This window comes from Lissotriton helveticus (assembly GCF_964261635.1).
Source record: "Lissotriton helveticus chromosome 1_1 unlocalized genomic scaffold, aLisHel1.1 SUPER_1_unloc_44, whole genome shotgun sequence".
Taxonomy (NCBI): Eukaryota; Metazoa; Chordata; class Amphibia; order Caudata; family Salamandridae; genus Lissotriton; species Lissotriton helveticus.
The window spans coordinates 513,680-534,641 of record NW_027611686.1 but is presented as its reverse complement, the minus strand read 5'-3'; the positions used below and the strand labels follow the sequence as shown (position 1 = coordinate 534,641).

The 20,962-nt window shown below is 45.2% G+C and overlaps 2 protein-coding genes across 3 annotated transcripts in view; one reads left to right on the top strand and one right to left on the bottom strand.

Annotated features, from left to right (window-relative positions):
• The window catches only part of LOC144806088 (uncharacterized), an 851,437-nt gene that overhangs the window by 361,537 nt on the left and 468,938 nt on the right, over window positions 1–20,962 (bottom strand). The gene's annotated exons all lie outside the window — the stretch shown is intronic.
• The window catches only part of LOC144806089 (uncharacterized), an 83,922-nt gene that overhangs the window by 61,294 nt on the left and 1,666 nt on the right, over window positions 1–20,962 (top strand). The window contains exons 3-4 of the mRNA XM_078672527.1: window positions 2,162–2,260; window positions 18,485–18,673. Coding sequence (XP_078528653.1) covers window positions 2,162–2,260; window positions 18,485–18,672 — 287 coding nt within the window. The 3' untranslated portion in view covers window position 18,673. The remainder of the gene's footprint in view (window positions 1–2,161; window positions 2,261–18,484; window positions 18,674–20,962) is intronic.

Here is a 20,962-nt window from a genome sequence, read left to right as displayed (position 1 = left end):
TAGGGAAGCAAAAACTGGGAGGAAAAAATTTGCTGGGACTCCAATTAGGTTGTTAAAATTGCCCTTAGCCACTAAATAGTGACAAGCTTCATTATGGCTGCAGACCAACGCTCAGTGTGGAGTGCATGTTTTAGCATTTTTTTTAGAGGGATCCCTATTGCAGAAAGAAATCTAAGAGTGTTTCTCCATACTTTGATGATAGGCCCTCATTGGCAGGATTAAAAATGTATTGGGTATATAAGAGAAACAACATCACCATTCCCTATCTACGTGTACCAACACATTTCAGCCTTTAACAAGTTCCCAACCCGGTCAATGGCCTTCCTAAGGTACAGATCCCTTTTGTTTAGATCCCTCCTAGTTACTGACTATATGGTAGGGTTAGGTTTTTGGTAATCCTTGCCCTCTGTAGGCACAATCCCTAAGAATACCAGTGTCTCATTGTTTGTTTTCCAAATCCACGGAAATTAGTGGAGACCTCACCCTGTAGTCACTTACGTCAAGGTGCAACGTCTCTTGCCCTACTCACTCTGAATCCTCCGACAGAGAATACTTTTGTCATGTGCTGGGGAGAGAACCATCCTTTGCCCTCCCGGTGCAGCACAGCAAATGCCGGTAGGTGGAAGGCCATCGCTGCAAGGAGTGATTTTTGTGGCCCGCACCATTAGCTATTGACAGCCCTAGAAGGAGCATTCTCTGGCGTGTGGTCCCATGGCAGGGAGGTGACTCCACAAGTGATCTGTTGTCTGAATTCCAGCTGCGGGCAGTGCTCATCCTACACCCCTCCCATTTCATATAGGGAATACTTCAGCCTCTAGTTCAAGGGAAAACACTAGATTTGGCTTCCCTTTGAGCTGACTCCTTTCTGGCTGGTCCTTGTATGAGCAGTTCAAGGACAGGAAAGATGTTGGGCAGCTGAGTTGGTGAGGCTACAGCAAGTCATGTGAAATGCTACTGCACTGGTGTCAGTGAAAATATGGGATCCATAACCTAGTCTTCTCCTGTTGGCCTTTGTGTGGGTTCTCTGCTGGCACTTCGCTGTGGTTGAGCTTTGGTGGGACAGATGATTTGATGCCACACTGGTATCAGTAGCACAGATGTGGCATGGCCCTTGCCATATAGATGATTTATGAAACCTCTTAGTTTGGAAATGATAGCCTCGCTTCAGATTGTTCACTTTACTTGACCTGCAGAGCTGGACCGGCCATGCTTGTTTTGTTGTCATTTCCCTGGGGCTGATGCCACTTGAGGCCATTCCTGACAGTTGACCACTGCTGCCTTTAGGAAGAAAACCAGGGAAAAATAGAGCTAGAGTGAAGGAGACTGGAGAGATTGGGAGAGAGGGAACAAACAGTAAGAAATATAGGACAAGAAGGGAGGCTGGTTTGAACATTGTTGCCAGGGCTTCTTTTCGCCCCACATCAGCCCCTGTGGGTCTCCAGTGCCTTACTCATAGAGCTCTCTTCATGTGCTGCTTGGAGGTTGGATGAGCTTCTATCTTCATCCAAGGATATCCTTGCGTAGATATTAGAGAACCTTCTGTGTACCAGCCTTGGCATTCAGATTCTTGGTTTACTGAAACATGACATTTCCACACATTCCATGCATGGAATGCTGCCAGTCCGAAATATGTAAAAGAATTAATGCCGGGCCTAAAGTTTTGTTCAAAAGCCCAGGGCTGGTGCTATTGGAGGTTGAGGAGCTGAATATCAATGCTTGTCATCTTCATTCCACCCCATGTCTCTTTAATTCACCACCAGACACTCCCTACGTTTTATTTCACTCTTGAAAGTTCTTTGTAAATCCTGATTTTTCTCTTTGCCACTGCTTTTCCATGTTTTTCTCCCTCATTCTTTCTTTCCTCCATTTGTGTTTTCCTCACTTTCACTCTGTCAAAGCCTATGTGGAAAATAAATGCCTGTTCCCAGAAATGTGTGCAGGTGGTTCCCATGTGCAACCACCGGCTCAAATTATATACTGTTTGTTGGTACATGAACACCACATGTATTGAGGTGCAGTGCTCTCTTCCACACAAATGTCACTCGGAGACATGCTTTGCAGTCACATGGATGTCCACCAATTCAGATACTATGTATGGTGCCAAATGAAGATACACATATACTCTTCTAACCAATAACCTTTACTCCATTAAACTTTGCAGATACGTATAACCATTATTATTCTGGGGCAAGATCACTTCAAGAAACAGCCTCACTGTCCTCATCACCCGCTCCTGAAGAACCAGCTAAGCTAGCGAGAGGTATGTCTTTAGCATGAATCAGTGAAAAGTACATTTATTAAGGTTTACACAACAATACATGTTAAGACAGATAGCGCGATAGCTCAGTTGGCCATAGTATACATTTGGTCCCCATAAGGACTGCAGGAGAGCAGTCCCTGTGAATTGACATTTCACAACCAGCCTCTGTACAAGTTTTGGGTACCTATCCATGGTGACGAAAGCACAAGAGGAACACATGGGACTCAGCATTTTACAAATGTTTGTGATATTTGCTATGAAATGTTCACTCTGGTGAGGCACATGTCTGAATGGGCATCACACAACCATCCACAGTATAAGCTTGATGGGTCACCAATGATGTCACAGGGTAAGCATTATATGAGCGTCCATAGTCCATGCTCCATTTCTGAGCGCAGCACCTACATGCCCCCTAACCAATGCAACCACTGCAACCCCACTCACCCGGGAAATTAGACCACCCCATGTCACTTGCACACAGAAAGGACCCTGCAACTCACTCATCAAAGTAACGGAGGCTGGAATTGCTTTCTGGCCAATGTCAGATCTCTACCCAAACATGCAATAAACATTTGGGACCTGTTATCCTCACTCATATCGGGTTTCTGACTGAAACCTGGACCAAGCCTTTCTCCAACCCTGATATCGCTGTTGCACTTCCTGAGGGTTACCATATTCAAAAACTGGATAGACCCCATAAGGTGGGAGGAAAATTAGCTATCATATACAAAGTCACTGTCAATATCTCCATTATTGTCCAACAATGCAGCAACATCATGGAGATCTTAGTTTTCACAGCTGACCTACATCCTCAACTTAGTTGGAAAGGCGCTCTTGTATACTGACCTCCGGGACCACGTTCCAATTTTTCCTCACAACTAATGGAGCTAATCTCACCCCATGTTATCTCATCTAGCAATTTCCTACTACTGGGAGATTTCAATGTGCACGGTGAAAACCTTGCAAACAGAGAAGCTTCATCACTATTGACAGACCTATCAACGCTTGAATGAACTAAAATAAATAATGAACCCACCCACCTGGCAGGACGAACATTAGATTTAATTCTAACAAACTCCCTCAATATCACTTATGAAGCTACTAGTTCCCTGACATGGTCATATCACTCTTTGATCGACTTGCAAATCAGCGGTCCAAAAGAAAACACAGCCGCCTAAACATATCCCACTAGGCGACACAGACAATGGCATAAAATCACACCCTCAAAGTTCCAAAAAACTTTTGTAGTGTAGTTCCTATTATCCCAATAGGCTCTGCGCATTGGAATAATACCTTCAATAGTATAGACCTAGGACAGAGGTTAACTAGGTCTTCTACTGACGATATTAGACTTAAAGTTTAGTGTTTGCCAGCTAGCTCAGAGTTCACTAGAAACTTTCTCGAATAGGCAAGGAGGATTTTAACCTCCCTGGATAGACAAGAAGGGATTTAGTTTCTGACAACCATAGAACATGACAACTTTGCTCTCCCCTAATCAAGAGTGTATCTCTAGAGTCGTGTGAAAACAAAAGACAACTTATTTTACTCAGTCAGTTCAGTGCATTCTTAGTTTCACCAGATTGTAGAGAAAAGGAAGAGACGGGCGTGTTCAATAAAAGATGTTATTTATTGATCAGTCTCTTTTCTCGTACAAGAGAAATGGATCGCTATTATTGCAATACTTATAGTTAAGTAAAGTGCATACAGTAAAAACAGAATTATAAAATAATACTGTAAAAGCATTGATATGGTTTCTGAGCCATATGATACTTTAAAACAGATAAAATAGATACATACATATATACATTGACTAATCGTACTCAACTGGTGCTTCTAACCACGCCTACCCCAGTGTACCTGACCTAAGCCTAATACGTGGGCGGGAGTAGATAAGTAGTAGTTTAAGTTAAGTTTGTTTTGCCAAGGGTCTGACTCAAGAATTCTCTGCAAGGGGTTATTCAGTTCTGTACCTGGGATCTAGAAGGCTGGAGGGATGGTATCTCTTATCCCAGGTCTTGATATTCCAGCTGCCTGCGAGGGCGGCTTGGAAGCGCCGGTGCTGGATTTCTCGGCAAGAGAAAAGGCAGCGTCTCTCTCTCAGCGCGTCAGGAAGAAGGGGCAGCGTCTGTGGGCTTCGCTCTCAGCTGGGCTTCTCGGCAAGTCTCGCTGCTCCAATCTCGTCACCACCGCGTGTGTTTGCTTAAGGCAATGTCGGTAATATTTATACCTGAAAGGTGCCGAGATTGACGCAAGGATGGACATAAGTACGTCAATAAGGATGTCATACGAACTGGTCGTTCGCACATTCTTTACTGAAGTTCTCGGTGAAATCAAAACAATGGCTATGGGGATTTCCCAGGTCGCTGTAGGTTTGATTTGTTTTGAGAACTCCGTATGCCTATCAGGGGGCTGGAGAAATAGTGCTTGCCTAATGAGATGGCATGCGCTATGACCTAATCAGATTACGCGCTTCTGTGCCGTGGTGTGGCTAATCAGATAACGGGTTTTTGCGCCGTTGGATGGCTGCTAGTTCATTATTAACCAGACAAGGGTCAGAAATAGGGGGATCGATACAGTACCCATAGGAAATACATCACACTTTCATACCCCCCCAGAACTCGGAATTAAACAGCACAGAGGAACGCTTATCTTCATTCACAGCTAGTATACTATCCACCATTGACCGCCTAGCCCCACTGAAACTGCAACCGGTTTCCACCAAACGTCACCAGACTCCATGGTATTCTCCCAATGTCAGAACCAAAAAAAGCCATTGCAAAAAACTAGAACGGCTGTCGCCTCTCCCAAACCCACTTGATAAAGAAAAATTTAAGAGCGCACCAGCAATATACCACAAAAACGTGAAATTCGCTCTGAAATCACACATCGCACTCGAACTCGAAAAAGTGGAGAATTCCTAGTGAACTTTATTCCAGGTCCTGAAATCATTTAATAACTCTAGGGCATGTAATATCGAAGAAGCCCCTTCTCAAACTCTATGTGACAACATTGCAAACCTTCTCTCTCAGAAAATAAAAAACATATATCAAAAGATTACTTTAGCCACCTATCCCCAGTCAGGTCCTTGTATAGAATGTCCCCTGGTCACACCCGACGCCTTAACTCGAGAAATGTTTCCCGCTCTTACGACCATCGAAGTGGATGCACTACTAAGAACAGTGAAATCAGGGCCTCCACTTGACCCAATACCTGCCAAGACCTCCGTCCTGCTATATAAGACACTTGCTGCTCCCATTTGCTCAATCCTTAATAGATTAAAAATGTTTTTGGGCAAATGCACAGCTACGTTACACTTGATTTGTCAGGCTGTTTGTGGTTTTTTGGGTGCTCCAAAGGTGGCGTCGAGTGTCCCACAACGTCGGACGTACATAAACTAGATGTGATGCCAGTGAATCACTAGCTTCATCCCAACACAAAAACATAATGGATCCACCGATGAGACCTATTGTCTCCACCTGCGGTAGTCTCCATGAGCCGATCGGACAACTTTTAGACAAATATATTCAACCCACTGTGCAAGCCATGACAACATATGTTAAGGATACCACACAATTTTTGCTCAAACTACAAGAGGTGAGAGTTGAACCTCATGAGAAACTTATACTCTGTACAGCTGATGTCCGCTCACTATACACCAGCATACCCCACACGCTGGGCATAGAAGCGATGGAAGAAGCACTACTCAATACAGAATTGGATTCTTGTTTTCAGACATTCTTGATGGAACTCATGCTCTTCACGCTCTATCAGAGCTGTTTCAAATACCAGGATAAATGGTATCAACAACTTACCGGAATGGCCATGGGCAACTCGGCGGCACCAGTATATGCTAATATATTTATGCAATGGTATGAGAACAAACACATTTTCGCCAAAAAAGAATGGACAGACAATTTGAAATTGATCATCAGATATATTGACAACATATTTATCATCTGGACAAACTCCAAAGTGGAGTTACAAAAGGTGCTCACTAAATTCAACCAAATAGATGAACGTATACAACTGACTTGGGAAATATCCGAAACCTCAGTGAATTTCCTGGACGTCAAAGTTTCCGTAACCACAGAAGGATTCTCCACAGATCTGTTCGTAAAAACCACGGATAGAAACAACATGTTACACTTTAGTAGCTTTCATGAACCCAACCTCAAAAGAAACTTACCATTCTCACAGATTGCACGTGTGAAAAGAATCACTTCTGAGTTAAACATGGTGGATCAAAGAACTAACGAGACAGCTCAAAAATTTCTTACAGAGGGTACCCTCATTCTATGATTGAAGAATCCAAAGAAAGGATTAGAAACATAACAAGAACAAAACTTTTATCAACAAAAGTCAAAACAGAACAAACCCGACCAGTGGTGGTTTCTAAATTTTCAACATCCAGCAAGAAATTCAAGAAAATAATTCTGAATCATTGGCCACTTCTAAATATCGAACCCGACTTCAAACAGATTTTCAACCTTCCACCCATATTTGCAAACACGAGAGCACGCAACTTGGGGGAAATCCTCCAAAACAAACCCAGACCACCTGTTGAATACTCAGGAACCAAACCGTGTCTCAATTGCGGCAACTGTAACAGTGTAATCAAGGGGAACAAGATCAACCATCCCATGAAGGGATACGAAATTAAACTCCATGTCAATGCTACTTGTGACTCAAGCAACTTGATATACGCAATAAAATGCCCATGCGGCTAATTGTACGTGGGCAAAACGGAACGACGTATCAAAGTGAGATTAACTGAGCATAAATCAAACATCCGCTTAAAAAATATGAAGTCCTCGCTATCAGCCCACTTCGTGGAAGAACAACACAATATTCCTCAACTCAAATTCACAATTTTAGAAACTGTGAACAAAATAGAAGGAAGAGACAATACGAAACATCTATTAAGAAGAGAATACTGTTGGATACAAAGACTTTCCACCCAGAAGCCTTTTGGCTTAAATGATAGGATAGAAATGTCATGCTATCTATAGGAATGTTCTATGGACCATATTGTAATTACTGTGATTGTTCAAACAGACCCACCATAATATGTCACCTTTTGTTTATTTTCATTTAATGTGACCAAGAAATCAAACGGACTTTGTTTGAAACACTAGTTTACATACACACACATCCCCTTGATCCCTAGGCAGCCCCATAGCTCAGATACTACGAGCGGGTGCGTGAACACATCGGACTCACGAGTTCGTATCTTTATTATACACGTTGCCGCCAAATCCCCCTTTTTTATTTTTTTATTTTTCACCCTACTATTAATCTTTTTCTTCACAACTATCGCTAGTAGTACACTTCCGCATCTACAATACATACTTGCTACCGCCTCATAGTCACGCGATAAATGGCTCAGTTACCGATTCTACCATACAACGCAGTCTGTTGTTTAACTTTATGATCACGTGATAGCAACTCCGCTTATATCTTTTTAAGATTCGGCTAGACCAGCTCTATGCCGGCGTTTCTCAAGGGAGCCAGCGTACTCGAACACGCTCGATTCTACAACAAGGTCAGTTAATGATACCCTCCCGGAAACTCTGCGCGATTAACGCGTAGACTTAACTTATCGCAAATCTCATATTGATTTTCTCCGTTCATTTTTCAGATCCATCCGTAGACTCACCATACGATAACAGGCTTGTAAGTGACACGCCATTTTAATCCCTAGCATGTTTTCTAGTAACCTCACGGGCTTAGGGGTCACACAAGGTGATATCACAACGCTACTTCTAAACCTCAGTGATTCATGCAATTATTTTGTAATGCACTTTATTTAAATGATTGTAACGGAAAACGCATCCTAATGTTTTGTTTACACATATTCCTGTAGTGTCTGTTCCCTGACGAAGGGCACCAATTAGTGCCCGAAATGCATTGGATTTGTTTACAAGACATCGCCTGCAGTGAAATATATGTATAAAATCAACATATGATGATAATATGAAACTACAAGAGGAATGAAAATGCAAACTAATAAAGATATATCAATGAACTAAATTGATAAAACAAGACTGGAAGTCTCTTTCTTGGAAAAAGACAATAGTGTGTGCCTAAAGGGATGAAGCTAGTGATTCACTGGCATCACATCCAATCCTTAATAGACCCATGAGGAAGGCAGCCTCCCCCTTGAGTGGAAAGCGGCTTAGGTCATCCCCATCAGAAAGAACCCTAAAGCCACCCCGGAAGATGTTTCTAATTATCGTCCCATCTATCTGCTCCCTTTACACAGCAAACTCTTGTAGAAGCACATAAACAAGCATTTGTCTGAGTTTGTTGAATCCTCAAATCGTCTAGACCACTCATAATCCGGATTTTGACCTAGGCACAGCACTGAGTTGGCGCTGGTGGAAGTCACTGCTAACATCCGAATACTAGCAGACAATGTTATGTTATGTTATGTTATCTTGGCTTGTATAGTGCACAGCTGCCCCAGCGAAGGGGCATCCCTGCGCTTTCAGCAGCAGTGAGGCAGAACAAACACAACACCTGAAACAGCGTCGACAGACAGACAACCAAAGCTAAACTGAAGGATAGAGAACAGTTTTATTGGCTTTCCTGAAGACAAGCAGACACTCTATACTGCGAATCTGCAGAGACGGGGAGTTCCATTGCCTAGCCACCAGGCAGCTAAAAGAGTGCCCCTCAGCGTGGCAGCACTTTACCCGTGGAACTATAACGAGGTGCAGCCCCGCAGAACGTAGCTGGCGAGGGGGGACATAGGGAGTAAGCAAGTTACTCAGCAAGCTAGGCATAGCAAGTTTCAAAATCTTAAAGGAAAGACACAATGCCTTAAATTGAATACGCTTCTCCATAGGGAGCCAATGAAGTCTCCGAGTGATACCAGCAATGGGGCAGAATCATGGGAGTCCCACCAAGGCTCTGGCAGCAGCATTCTAGACACATTGCCTCCGAAGTATTTCAGCCTTCTTTGCCCCCAACAAAAGGGAGCTGGCATATCCCAGGTGAGATAAGATAGTCGACTGGACAATCAGCTGATGTCAAAATGGTTCAAAGAACTTCAGAAGGGGCTTAAATTAAGACCCTGCAGAAGGCCAAAACACGTGCCAGACACTTTTCTGGTGTGGACCTGAAGACTAAGAGATGAGTCCATCCATACCCCCAGATTTTTTTACCACATCCTTTAAAATGCGGATGTCACCCAGAACAGTCGGCCACCAATGCTCGCTCCACAAGCTTGTGTTCTTCCCAACCAACAAAACCTCGGTTTTGTTGGCATTTAATTGCAAGCAATTGGCAGCCATTCATTCAGCTACAGCCGCCATCCCATCTCTAAACTTGGAGGCATTCGGAGAAGAGCCTTCAGCCAAGGTCACAACAAGCTGCTTGTCGTCAGCATATGAAACCATGGTAAAGTCCCACTGCCTGGTGACCGCAGCTAGAGGCTGAACGTGCAGATTGAAAAACAAAGGGCCCAATGCCGAGCCCTGGGGTACCCCCTGGTCGATAGAATGGACCTGAGAAAGAAACGGTAGGCGGACACTCGGAAAGATCTTTCGGTCAGAAAGGATCTGAACCATTCCAGAGCCAGACCAGTCACACCGCCTCCTCTAGCTGCTGTAACAAAATACCATGCGAAACCGTGTCAAAGGCGGCACTGAGATCCAACAGGATCAGTGCTGCACTTTGACCAGAATCAAGAATGGTCCGCAGATGTTCAATTGTGGCCAGGAGAGCCGTCTCTGTACTGTGGCCCGGATGGACAACGGTTAGGCATTACTCCTGGTGCTGCTAAACCTGTCTGCAGCATTCAATACCATCTCCCACCTGATCCTGTTCAAGCGCCTTGAGGACAGAGGCATACAGGGAAAGGCCTTAAAATGGTTGACCAAATTCCTAACCGACAGAACCCACACCATCAATCTGGGCACTTTTCGCTCACAGACCACCAAAGTCACCAAGGGGTAACGCAGGGCTCATGTTTGAACCCCACATTATTCAACATCTATGTTACCCCCTTGGCTGGCCTTTTGAGGAAATTAGGTTTCATTTCAATCTCATATGCCGAAGACATGCAACTTCTTCTCTCCTTTGATCAATCTAACCTCAACATTCAATTCACCTTTTCGGAGGGTATGAAAGGCACCGCGCATTGGATGGGAGAAAACCTCCATTAGCTTAGTACTGAAAAATCCGAAAATATGTTGTTCGGAGAAGCATCCGTGAGATGGTCCCCCATTTGGTGGCCTTGGGAATTAGGATCAGCTCCTCCCCCCCTAACCAGGTGGTGAAAAATCTAGGAATGCGATTAGATCAGAAACTTACATTAGAGTCACTTGAACATTACTGCCGGGCATGCTATTAAACGCTCTGCCTCCTCTGAAGTGTTTTCCCTCTCCTGCCACTATCCACAAGTAAAACCCCAATCCAGGCTTTGATCATTAGCTGCCTGGACTATTGCAATGCCCTGCTGATATCTGCAAAGGAAACCTCCCTCAATAAACGACAAGTAGTTCAAAATACCGCAGCCCGTTTGATGACCAATCCCCCTCCCAGGACCGCATCTATTGAGTTACTTCAATAACTACACTGCTCCCAGTGAAAAAGAGAATCAAATTTAAAGTCTGCTGGATGGTGTAAAAATGCCTAAACAACATGGGTCCAAGTTATCTGACAGAAAAGTTGGTCAGATACATACTATCCAGGCCCTTGCGGTCGAGTCACCAAGCGCTCCCCCATATCCTGTGCTTCAAACTAGCCTGCATGGGCGGTAAAGCTTTCTCCCACCTTGCCCCGTGCTACTGGAAACAACTCCCCATCCAATTGTGCCAATGTACCAACTTTCTGACCTTCAGAAAGCAGCTGAAAACTTCTCAATTCTGAATCATCTTCCTGGGTTGGTCACGAGTAGTCACAGTGCGGAGATACCCCGATGGGGGTGATTCGGCCACTCTAAAAATCATATAAATAAATAAATTCCAGTCGTGCATACACAGTTGTACACCAAAACACACAAGATTATGGACAGAATGTTGCACAATGGCAAAACATTCACCCGAGTCACAGATCTGGGTTTAATCCATCGTTATTTTGCTCACCAAGCCACCCCAGTTCAGACATGGCCATATGCAAATCAGTCTTGACCCTGTGCCTCATGGGAACAGTCCAGCCCGAACTGCCAAGTCCTGTCTTCCCTGGACCGGAATCAAGCATCCTAGGACCGGTTTCTGGCTATCCGCCTTCATCAGTCAGGATAGCTTGACTCCAGTGGCCTAGTGAGCAAGGGACCCAAGTCTGGACATACCCTTCCCACATAGAGTGAACAGCAAAACACACAAGATGATGGACAGAATGTTGCACAATGGCAAAACTTCACCCCCAGTGACAGATCTGGGTTTAATCCATCGTTATTTTGCTCACCAAGCCACCCCAGTTCAGACATGGCCATATGCAAATCAGTCTTGACCCTGTGCCTCATGGGAACAGTCCATCATCTTGTGTGTTTTGCTGTACACAGTTGTAGCAGCGGCTGTAGGTTTAGATGCAGAGGGAGTGATAGCATGTGCTCTACCAGGAAGTGGTAGAAACATTACCATAAGCAATAGTATACCAGGTCCCCCAGTAGAATCCCCACTATCCACGTGAACGTCTGATGTGGCTAAAAGCACCCAACCCTACCACGGCACATGTGACCGTAAGGACACCAAGACTGTGAATCTGATGACACTGGAGTGCACCCTTTCAATAAAGGTCAGGAACAGGCTGTATCTCAACAGCGTTTCCTTCCTACCAGCACATTTCAGCCAGGATTTCACAGGTTCCTAACTGAGCGCATGCCTTCTACAAACATGAATTTCAGGAAGCCACTTTAGCCTCAGTCATATCATCAAACTTGGGTCCTGTTGAGGCTGCCCGAGGTGAGAGCCATAGCCATGCCCATCTTGTGTATTTCAAATCTCTTCTGCTCTGAGGATTCCCAGGTGGGCATTCATGAGTTCATGGGATTACCAAACTGAATGATACACTGGTATCTCTGCCAACCTTATCCGCATCTGGATAGCTGCACCCTGAATGTATTCAAAGGTGTGAGCAGTAAGATTCCCGGCACAAAACAGGGGCCACACATGAGCATCACAATAGCCAGAACCCCATATTTATTCATTCAATCACCCGCATGATCCTAGGTCGGTAACTCACATTGGTATTTCCATGTATGGGTCCAATTTATCTGATCGTCCAAGTGTTCCTCTGAGAACATCTGTATCCCCAGGTATCAGCTGAGTTCTGATCTGGACATGCCAGTGGCCTTAAATGTTGTCTGTTTCTTTAATGTCTAAACTGCTCAATGAACACAGCCTTATTTACAAAATGTTTTATAGTTTGCACACACTCAGATTTAGTAAATGTGAGGGTTTGCAACCTCTAATAAACTATTTTGGGCAAGATGCACAAACCATATTTGAGGTTGTAAACAGTCTGAATCTCAGAATCGGGGCAGTTGGGACTGCAACACCAAACTGAGATTCTACAGAATTGCAAACCCAGTTTGCAGTTCAGTATTTGTAGGGTTGTGTTTAGGATGTTTCTTCCAAATACCCAAACGCAGTGCTATGTATTAATATTTTGCAACCTAATTACAGTTGCAAAACATTAATATTATATGACCAATTCAAAATGTCATGAATGGGAAGGGGCCCCATAGGACCCCTGACCATTTGAGAATGTTTAAAAATATATTTTTAAGAGCACACAATGGACCCATGGACCCCTGCCTACTCCTAAAATATAACAGTGAAACGTTCCATGTCTTTTAAGGAACATGCCTCATTTTTTCTTTAAGAAAAATAGGCTGCATAAAAATTGCTTTATTTGAAAGCAATCATAGCCATGAAGCTCTGCTGACCCCATCAGTCCTCTATCCCTGTGATGCTGTGATGGGTATTGTATTGCACTGCATGTGCTCTGTCTTGTGAGAGATGTTGAATACAATAAAGGGCTTGCAGTCCACTCAGTGCTTAACATTAATTGGCTTCATTGTCACTCTTATTTGCTGCCTTCTAATTGGCCAGTGGGCGCTGGCTTCACTTCCTCTTCTTTCTGCTGGAGCATCGACCAAGTACTGATTGCTTCAGTTTGACTGCTGTCCTTCCACTCATTGTGCTGTGATTGAGGCACTACTTTAATTTTGTAGTCTTCTGTGTTGCCCCTCTTAAAACTCTTGCCATTTGTAGTAATGTTTTACTGTACCACACACACTTCAAGAAATATATTTTCTCCTTTGAGAAGAATGGATAGTGGGACAACAGATGTTATCTATTTTTCTTGGGACAACAGATGTTATCTGCTTCCAAATTTATTTTCAGTAAGATATGGACATGGGCGCAACTGATTTCTTTATGTGTTTCTTTTCTTTTTATCCATAGAGAGATTAACTAATTTGCTCAGGGGTGGCCTGAACTGGAGGGGGTGGTGGATTGGAGTGGGGTAGAGTGGGCTGGATTAAGAAGAGTGGGATGGGCTAGGGTGGGATGGACTAGATGGGGTGAATTAGATTGGAGTGGGGTGGATTGTAGTGGGGCAGATTGGTTTGGATTTGAGTGTGGTGGATTAGTATGGGTAGATCGTTTTGGATTAGAGTGGGCAGATTGAAGTGGAGTGGATTAGAGTGGGGTCTGTTGGAGTGTCAAGGATTGGGGTGGGGTAGGTTGGAGAGGGGCAGATTGGAAAGGGGCAAATTGAAACAGGGCAAATTGGAATGGGGCAGAGTGAGTCAGATTGGAGTGGAGCAAATTGGATTGGAGTAGAGTAGATTGATTGCAGTGGGTGCATTTGGATTGGGCAGATTGGATTGGGGTGGATTAGATTGAGGTGGTTTGGACTGAGGTGGGGTAGATTCAAGTGGGGTGGGGTCGATTGGAGTAGGATAGATCAGATTTTGCTGGATTATGGTGGATTGGATTGGTGTGGGTGTATTGGATTGGAGTGAGGTAAGGTTGATTGGGGTGAGGAGGACTGGATTGGAATGTGTTGGATTTGAATGGGGCAGAATGGAGTGGGGCAGATTGTTTTGTATTGGAGTGGGGCACCTTGTTTTGGATTGGAGTGGAGCAGTGGCTCCACCCCAATCTGAACCACTCCAATTCAAAACACTCTGCCCTGCTCCAATCTCCCCTATCCAATCCAATCCAAAACAACCTGCCCCACTCAATCCCAAAAAAGCTTCCCCACTCCAATCCAAAACAATCTGCCCCTTTGCAATCTGCCTTAATCCAATCTGCCCCATTCAAATCTGCTCCACTCCAATCTGCCCACAACAAACCTCCAATCTGCCCCACTCTAATCTGCCCCACTCTAATCTGCCCCACTCAAATCCAAACAACCTGCCCCAAAACACTCTGCCCCTCGCGAATCTGCCCACTCTAATCCAAAATAGTCTTCCCCACTCTATTTTTTTTTTTTTTTATTTTAGAGGTTTTATGTAGCGCTGGCTGGACCCGGGGGCATCGTAGCGCTTTACATATTGTGAGCCAGAAGGTAGAAACACAGGGACCCAAAAACATAGCAGTATCGTATATACACAACATATAAGTCAACATATGGGGGACTTCAGGAGGATGAATATGGGAAGACAAACACCATACTGTCGAGTAAGTGGTAATTATAATTGCATAGGCACAAAAAATTAAGAAGAGCGCTGGGAAGATAGGGCAGTAAGGAAAGGGAGGATTTGATAAGGAAAGGGAGGGTAGGTCAATACATTGGAGGGGGTTGGAGAGGGATGATGAGGGCTGAGGGTAGACGACGGACGGGGGTGTGAGGGAATGCGAGGGTGGTGGACAGGGAGGGGGGAGGTGATGAGGAAGGGGGGTAGGGCAGGTGGCGGGGAGCCAGTGTAGGGGAGCAGATAGGGATTAGGGTCCCCAGTATTTATTGAGGAGATGTAGTTTGAGTTCTATTTTGAAGATGGAATAGGAAGGATTGCATCGAAGTTTAGTAGGCAGCGCATTCCAAATGCAGGGAGCATTGCCGGAAAAGGATCGAGACTGAGTGGATTTCTTTTTCATAAGGGGGGGGGATAAGAAGGAAGGAGTTTGTGCTTCTCAGAGATCGGGAGCAGCCGGCTTTACGAAGGTTGTTAGTGAGGTAGGATGGTGTGTTATGATGGAGAGTTTTGTGTGTAATGCAGGCCGTTTTGTAAGTGGACCTACGTTCAATGGGGAGCCATTTAAGGGTTTTGAGGGCAGGGGAAATGTGGTCGAATCGTTTGCAGTCTGTGATAAGCCTCGCTGCAAGGTAGAGAACAGATTTTAGAGGTGCTAGGTGGATCTTGGGAATTCCAGTAAGAATGGCATTGCCGTAGTCAATTCGAGAGAGTACAAGGGATTGGACAGCGAGTTTGAAGTCATCTCTTGGGATGAAGGGCTTGATTTTTTTTCTTTAGGTGGCGGAGAGTGAAGAGAGCCCCTTTGGCAGAATTGATGTGGACCTTGAGGGTGAGGAGGTTGTCAAGGGAGATCCCTAGTGATTTGACTGAGTCGGACAGGGATAAGGAGCAGTTGAGAGCATTAAGGTCTGTGATCCAGTTCTGAATGGGGAGCTGATTGTTTTTTGGGGAAAAAAGTATTATTTAGGTTTTTTGGGGGCTAAGTTTGAGGTGGTTCATGTGGAACCAGATTTGAATCTTGATGAGGGGGGGTGTTGTTGAGGTGAATGATGTCAGCATGAGTTTTAATCTTATAGTAGAGTTGGGTGTCGTCGGCATAGAGATGGTAGTTGATCCTGGCTTGTTTGGGAATGAGTGTTAGGGGTTCCATGAAGAGGTTAAAGAGAGAGGGAGAGAGGATAGAACCTTGGGGAACTCCTAAGGAGATGGGGGTAGGCTTAGATAGGCTGTTCTGGACTTTGATATGTTGTGTGCGGTGTTGAAGGTAAGAGACAAACCATTTGTGTGTCATACCATTTAGGCCAAATCTATCTCTAAGAATATTAAGGTTTGCAGAGTGATTAACAGTATCAAACGCTGAGGATAGATCTAGGAGGCTCAGAAGGCTAGTTTTGTTATTGTCGAGTGAGTGGTGGATGTCGTCTACAATGTGGAGCATGGCGGTTTCCGTACTGCATCCTCCCCTGAAGCCAGATTGGAAGGGGTCAAGGGACTCTAGTCCCCCCACGACAATCTGACCCACCCCAGTCTAAAATAATCTGCCCACTCTAATCCACCCCACTACAATTCAAATCAAATAGCCCCACTCCAATCCATCCCATTCCAATCTTCATTCCAATCCAAAACAATCTGCTGCACTCCAATCCATCCCACACCAATCCAAAACAATCTGCCACACTCTAATCTGTCCCACACCAATCGAAAGCAAACTGTCCCACTCCAATCCACCTCACTGAAATCCACTCCACTCTAATCTCTCCCACTCCAAAGCACCCCACTGCAATCCAATCCACCTCACCCCAACACCATCGAATCCACCCTAATCCAGCCCAATCCAATTCACCCCACTTTAATTCAATCAACCAAACACCAATGCAATCCACCCCAACCCAGCCCAAAACAATCTACCCCACTGTAGTCCAGTCCACCTCAACACACTACAATCCACACCTTTACTATCCAAAACAATCTGCCCCACACCAATCCAAAGCAATCTCCCCTGTTCCGATCTGCCCTACTCTACTCTGCCCAACACCATTGGTTGGATTGCGGTGGAGCAGATTGTTTGATTTGGAGCTAGATGGATTGGAGTGTGGCCCACTGTTTTGGATTGGATTGGGCGGATTGGAGTGGGGCAGTTTGGGATGGAGCAGTTTGGGATGGAGCAGTTTGGGATGGGGCAGTTTGGGATGGGGCAGATTGGAAAGGAGCACATTGGAATGGGGCATATTATTTTGGATTGGAGTGGGGCAGATTAGAATGGAGCAGATTGTTTCGTATTGGACTGGGGCAGGTTTGTATTGATTGGATTGAAGTGGGGTGTAGCAGGTTGGAATGGGTTGCACTAGAGTATGGCAGATTGTAGTGGGGCAGACTGGAGTTGGGTGGCTGGAAGGATTGGAGTGCGGTGAATTGGAGTGGATTAGATTTGGGTGAGTGGTTTGGATTGGATTGTGACTGGGGTAGATTAGATTGACGTGGATTGGAGTGGGCGGATTGGAGTGGGGTGGATTGCGGTGTACTTCACAATTATGTGTTAAAGCATCCTTTCACAAATTACACATGAAAAAGAAACAATGTCGCTTTGAAATAAGACAATCCTCATTTTTTGAGAATAGCGCCGACAAGCAAAACAAAAGGAAAACATGAGTGAAAAGTGACAAAAGACGACTTGGCAAAATAAAATAAAGTTAACTATCGAAAATAAATCTTTACAATTTTGTTTGTCCTGCTGGGCACATTTTTGCTAGTCACAAACCTCCTGTTAGCATGGCACTGGAAGTTAAAAATAACACAATTGTACCTCAATCACATTCGGAGTAGCGGACGGCCACTGATTAAGTTGAATCAACAAGTGCTTGATCCCTGCTCCAAGGAGAGGAAAATAAATGATGTTAGGACTGCCTTGATGAATTGCGTGGCTGTAAAGAAGAGTGCCACGCAAGCCAACAAATGGTAAGCAACGGGTGGGATCCAAGTCCTTGTTGGATACAAGAGTGTCTCGCAAGTGAGACCTGTGTGCTAGCGCATGCTCTATCCTAAAAAGGCTATGATGCATCTAGGACTAATCCTTTAAAAAGAGCATTAGCCCTGCCTTGGTGATAGTGGTTTCCTAAATTAATTTTAGCAGCACTGCTAAGCATCCACACTGCTGTACAGCAGGGCTACAAAACATTGCTAATAGCACTGATAGGCATGACCTATTAGCTTTGCCAATGCTTTTGTAACTGCATACATGTGTGAGTGCATGTGGAAGGCTGTTGGCACAGGGATGATTTGTGTGTGTCTGTTGCAAGTCTGCAAGTTTGCGAGTGTCTGTGCTATATTACGCTAAATATGTGCTAAGCATGTATGTGTATGCACACAGGTGACTAGTTGGCACGTGCTATGCGAGTAGCTATGTGCTGCTTCTTGTGGTTCTGAAGATGCCCTGGCCAGTCTGTAAACTGGACACTGGCCAGTCTGTAAACTGGACACTGGCCAGGAATTTGATCTCAACCTGAATCTCAGTTTACCAAGACTACTTTGAGGTTGATAGCTTTGGACAATTCTTTCCTGTTTTTCCTTAGGATTACAAGATGACACCTCATACAGAAGCTGCTCAGCCCTGTGTAGAGAAGGCAGCGGATGGAGTGGTGATTACTACAGTTATGTTTACTGCTGCAGCACCGACTTGTGCAACACCGCCAACTATGTGAGGATCCGTGCCAGCCTGCTCCCGCTGGCAGCGGTACTGCTACTCAATGCAGGACTCTAAGGTAAGGCGAGGAGTTGAGACCGGCTCACCGTGTGCTGCTGAACATACTTCAGCGTGGGCCATGTGGGACATGGGTAGCACTGGACCCAGCTCAGGAAGAGGAGAGGCTGGGAGTAGAGCAGGAAAAATGGTACACTCCTGACCTCAGGATGGAAAAACAGAAATGCAGGCGCTTAGAAAAAGCCTGGAGATCATCAAAAAATGTAGAGCAAAAGGAAATTTTTCTAGAAGCTCAATCATGCTATTATAAAAACATCAAAAAGCAAGGAAAAATAACATCTCTCTACAACTGGCACAGGCAGGTAATTGCTCACGTGAACTGTTTAAAATCCTACAGAGCTTTGTGAAACCTATAGCAAGCGAGAGCCCCGAAGACGCCTCACAAGAATTGTGCGATGAGATATCCACGTACTTTGAGGAAAAAATCACCCTCATATACAACAAAATAGTGGCGTCCAGGGATGTTGGCTCCACCACTCTCCACTATAAAAAATCTTCCTCACAAAATGAGAACTCTTTACTCACCTTTCCACCAGTCAGAGACCAAGACCTTCCATTGCTTATTAACCATATAAAATCAGGCTCCCCCAATGACCACCTCCCCGCCAAAATGGTAGCCCCTCTGATCACCCTCCTTGGACCCTCTATTCAAGCTGTCGTGAATATCTCATTAGCAGAAGGACAGGTCCCAAGGGAATGGAAGATTGCGGTGGTGAACCCAATTAGGAAAAAAACGGCCTCCCCCTGGACAGATCTCTCTAACCTCCGGCCCATCTCCCTCCTTCCCTACATCGGTAAGATGACAGAGAAGCACGTGAACACCCATGTATCCAATTTCATCGAGGCAACGGAAGGCCTGGACCCTTCACAATCTGGGTTCAGGCCAAACCACAGCACCGAATCAGCCCTACTAGCAGTGACCAACAACATCAGGATGTCACTAGACGGCGGGGGGTCTATGATTCTGGTGCTGCTGGACCTATCCGCTGCCTTCGATACGGTGTCTCACGAAGTGCTTCTCGGCCGTCTGGGGGACGTGGGGCTGGGAGGAACAGCTCTGTCCTGGATGGAGAGTTTTCTCACCGGCCGCTCTCAGGAAGTCAGGATGGGCTCCCATAAATCCACCTCTAGGGAGCTCACCAGGGGAGTGCCACAGGGCTCATGCCTAAGCCCCACACTGTTTAATGTGTATGTGGCCCCCCTGGCTGACATAGTGAGGTCCTTTGGGTTCACCCCGGTGTCCTACGCCGACGACACCCAACTTCTATTTCCCTTCAAAACTCTAACACCCGCCCTGAAAAAATCCTTCGCTGATGGCATGAGGGCAGTCTCAAGGTGGATGACTGAGAACTGCCTTCAATGCAATGTGGCTAAAACTGAGGTGCTACTGTTTGGGGCGGCAGCATCAGAATGGTCTAATGAGTGGTGGCCTTCAGAACTAGGTCCAGTGCCCATCCCAAAACAGACTGTGAAAAACCTGGGAGTATTATTCGATCAAACCCTGACATTTAAAGACCACGTCAACCAGGTTGCCGGCACGTGCTTTAGGGCCATTGGACTGCTGCGAAGAGTGTTCCCCTACCTCAGTGACAACCACAGAAAAACTCTAGTTCAGGCGCTAGTTATTAGTAGATTGGACTACTGCAATGGCCTTCTCTTATCCACCAATGAAGGCCAGTTAAAGAAACTGCAAGTAGTCCAAAACACGGCAGCGAGGCTAGTCCTCAATATGCCATCTAGGACCCCCTCCTGCCCACTTCTGGCGGAACTTCACTGGCTGCCTGTGCGGCAACGTACCCAGTTCAAAACGCTGTGCATAATTCACAAATGTCTGTCAGGGAACGGCCCAAAATACCTTACCAAAGCCTTTCTACCCTATGCCCCAAGCCGCTCTCTGCGCTCTAGTAATTTGCAACTATTACAGGTCCCCAAAATAAAGAAATGCCGACAAGGAGGACGTGCTCTGGCATATGCTGGACCAGCTCTGTGGAACTCCCTCCCCCTCACATTAAAACAAATAACCAATCACTTATCCTTCCGCAAATCCCTTAAAACATATCTCTTTAACAGTACTTAAACCCCCTCCCTTCTTCCAGCAACTTTTTCCTAATGACTTGGCACAGTCCTTGTTTCCCTCTGAAAGGCAAAGCGCGGAGATACCCCTTCGGGGGTTTATTCATGCGCTATAGAAGCATATAAAATAAATAAAATAAATAAATAGAGCTCCACAGCCACCCGCGATCCGCTGGCAGCGGTACTGCTACTCAATGCAGGACTCTAAGGTAAGACG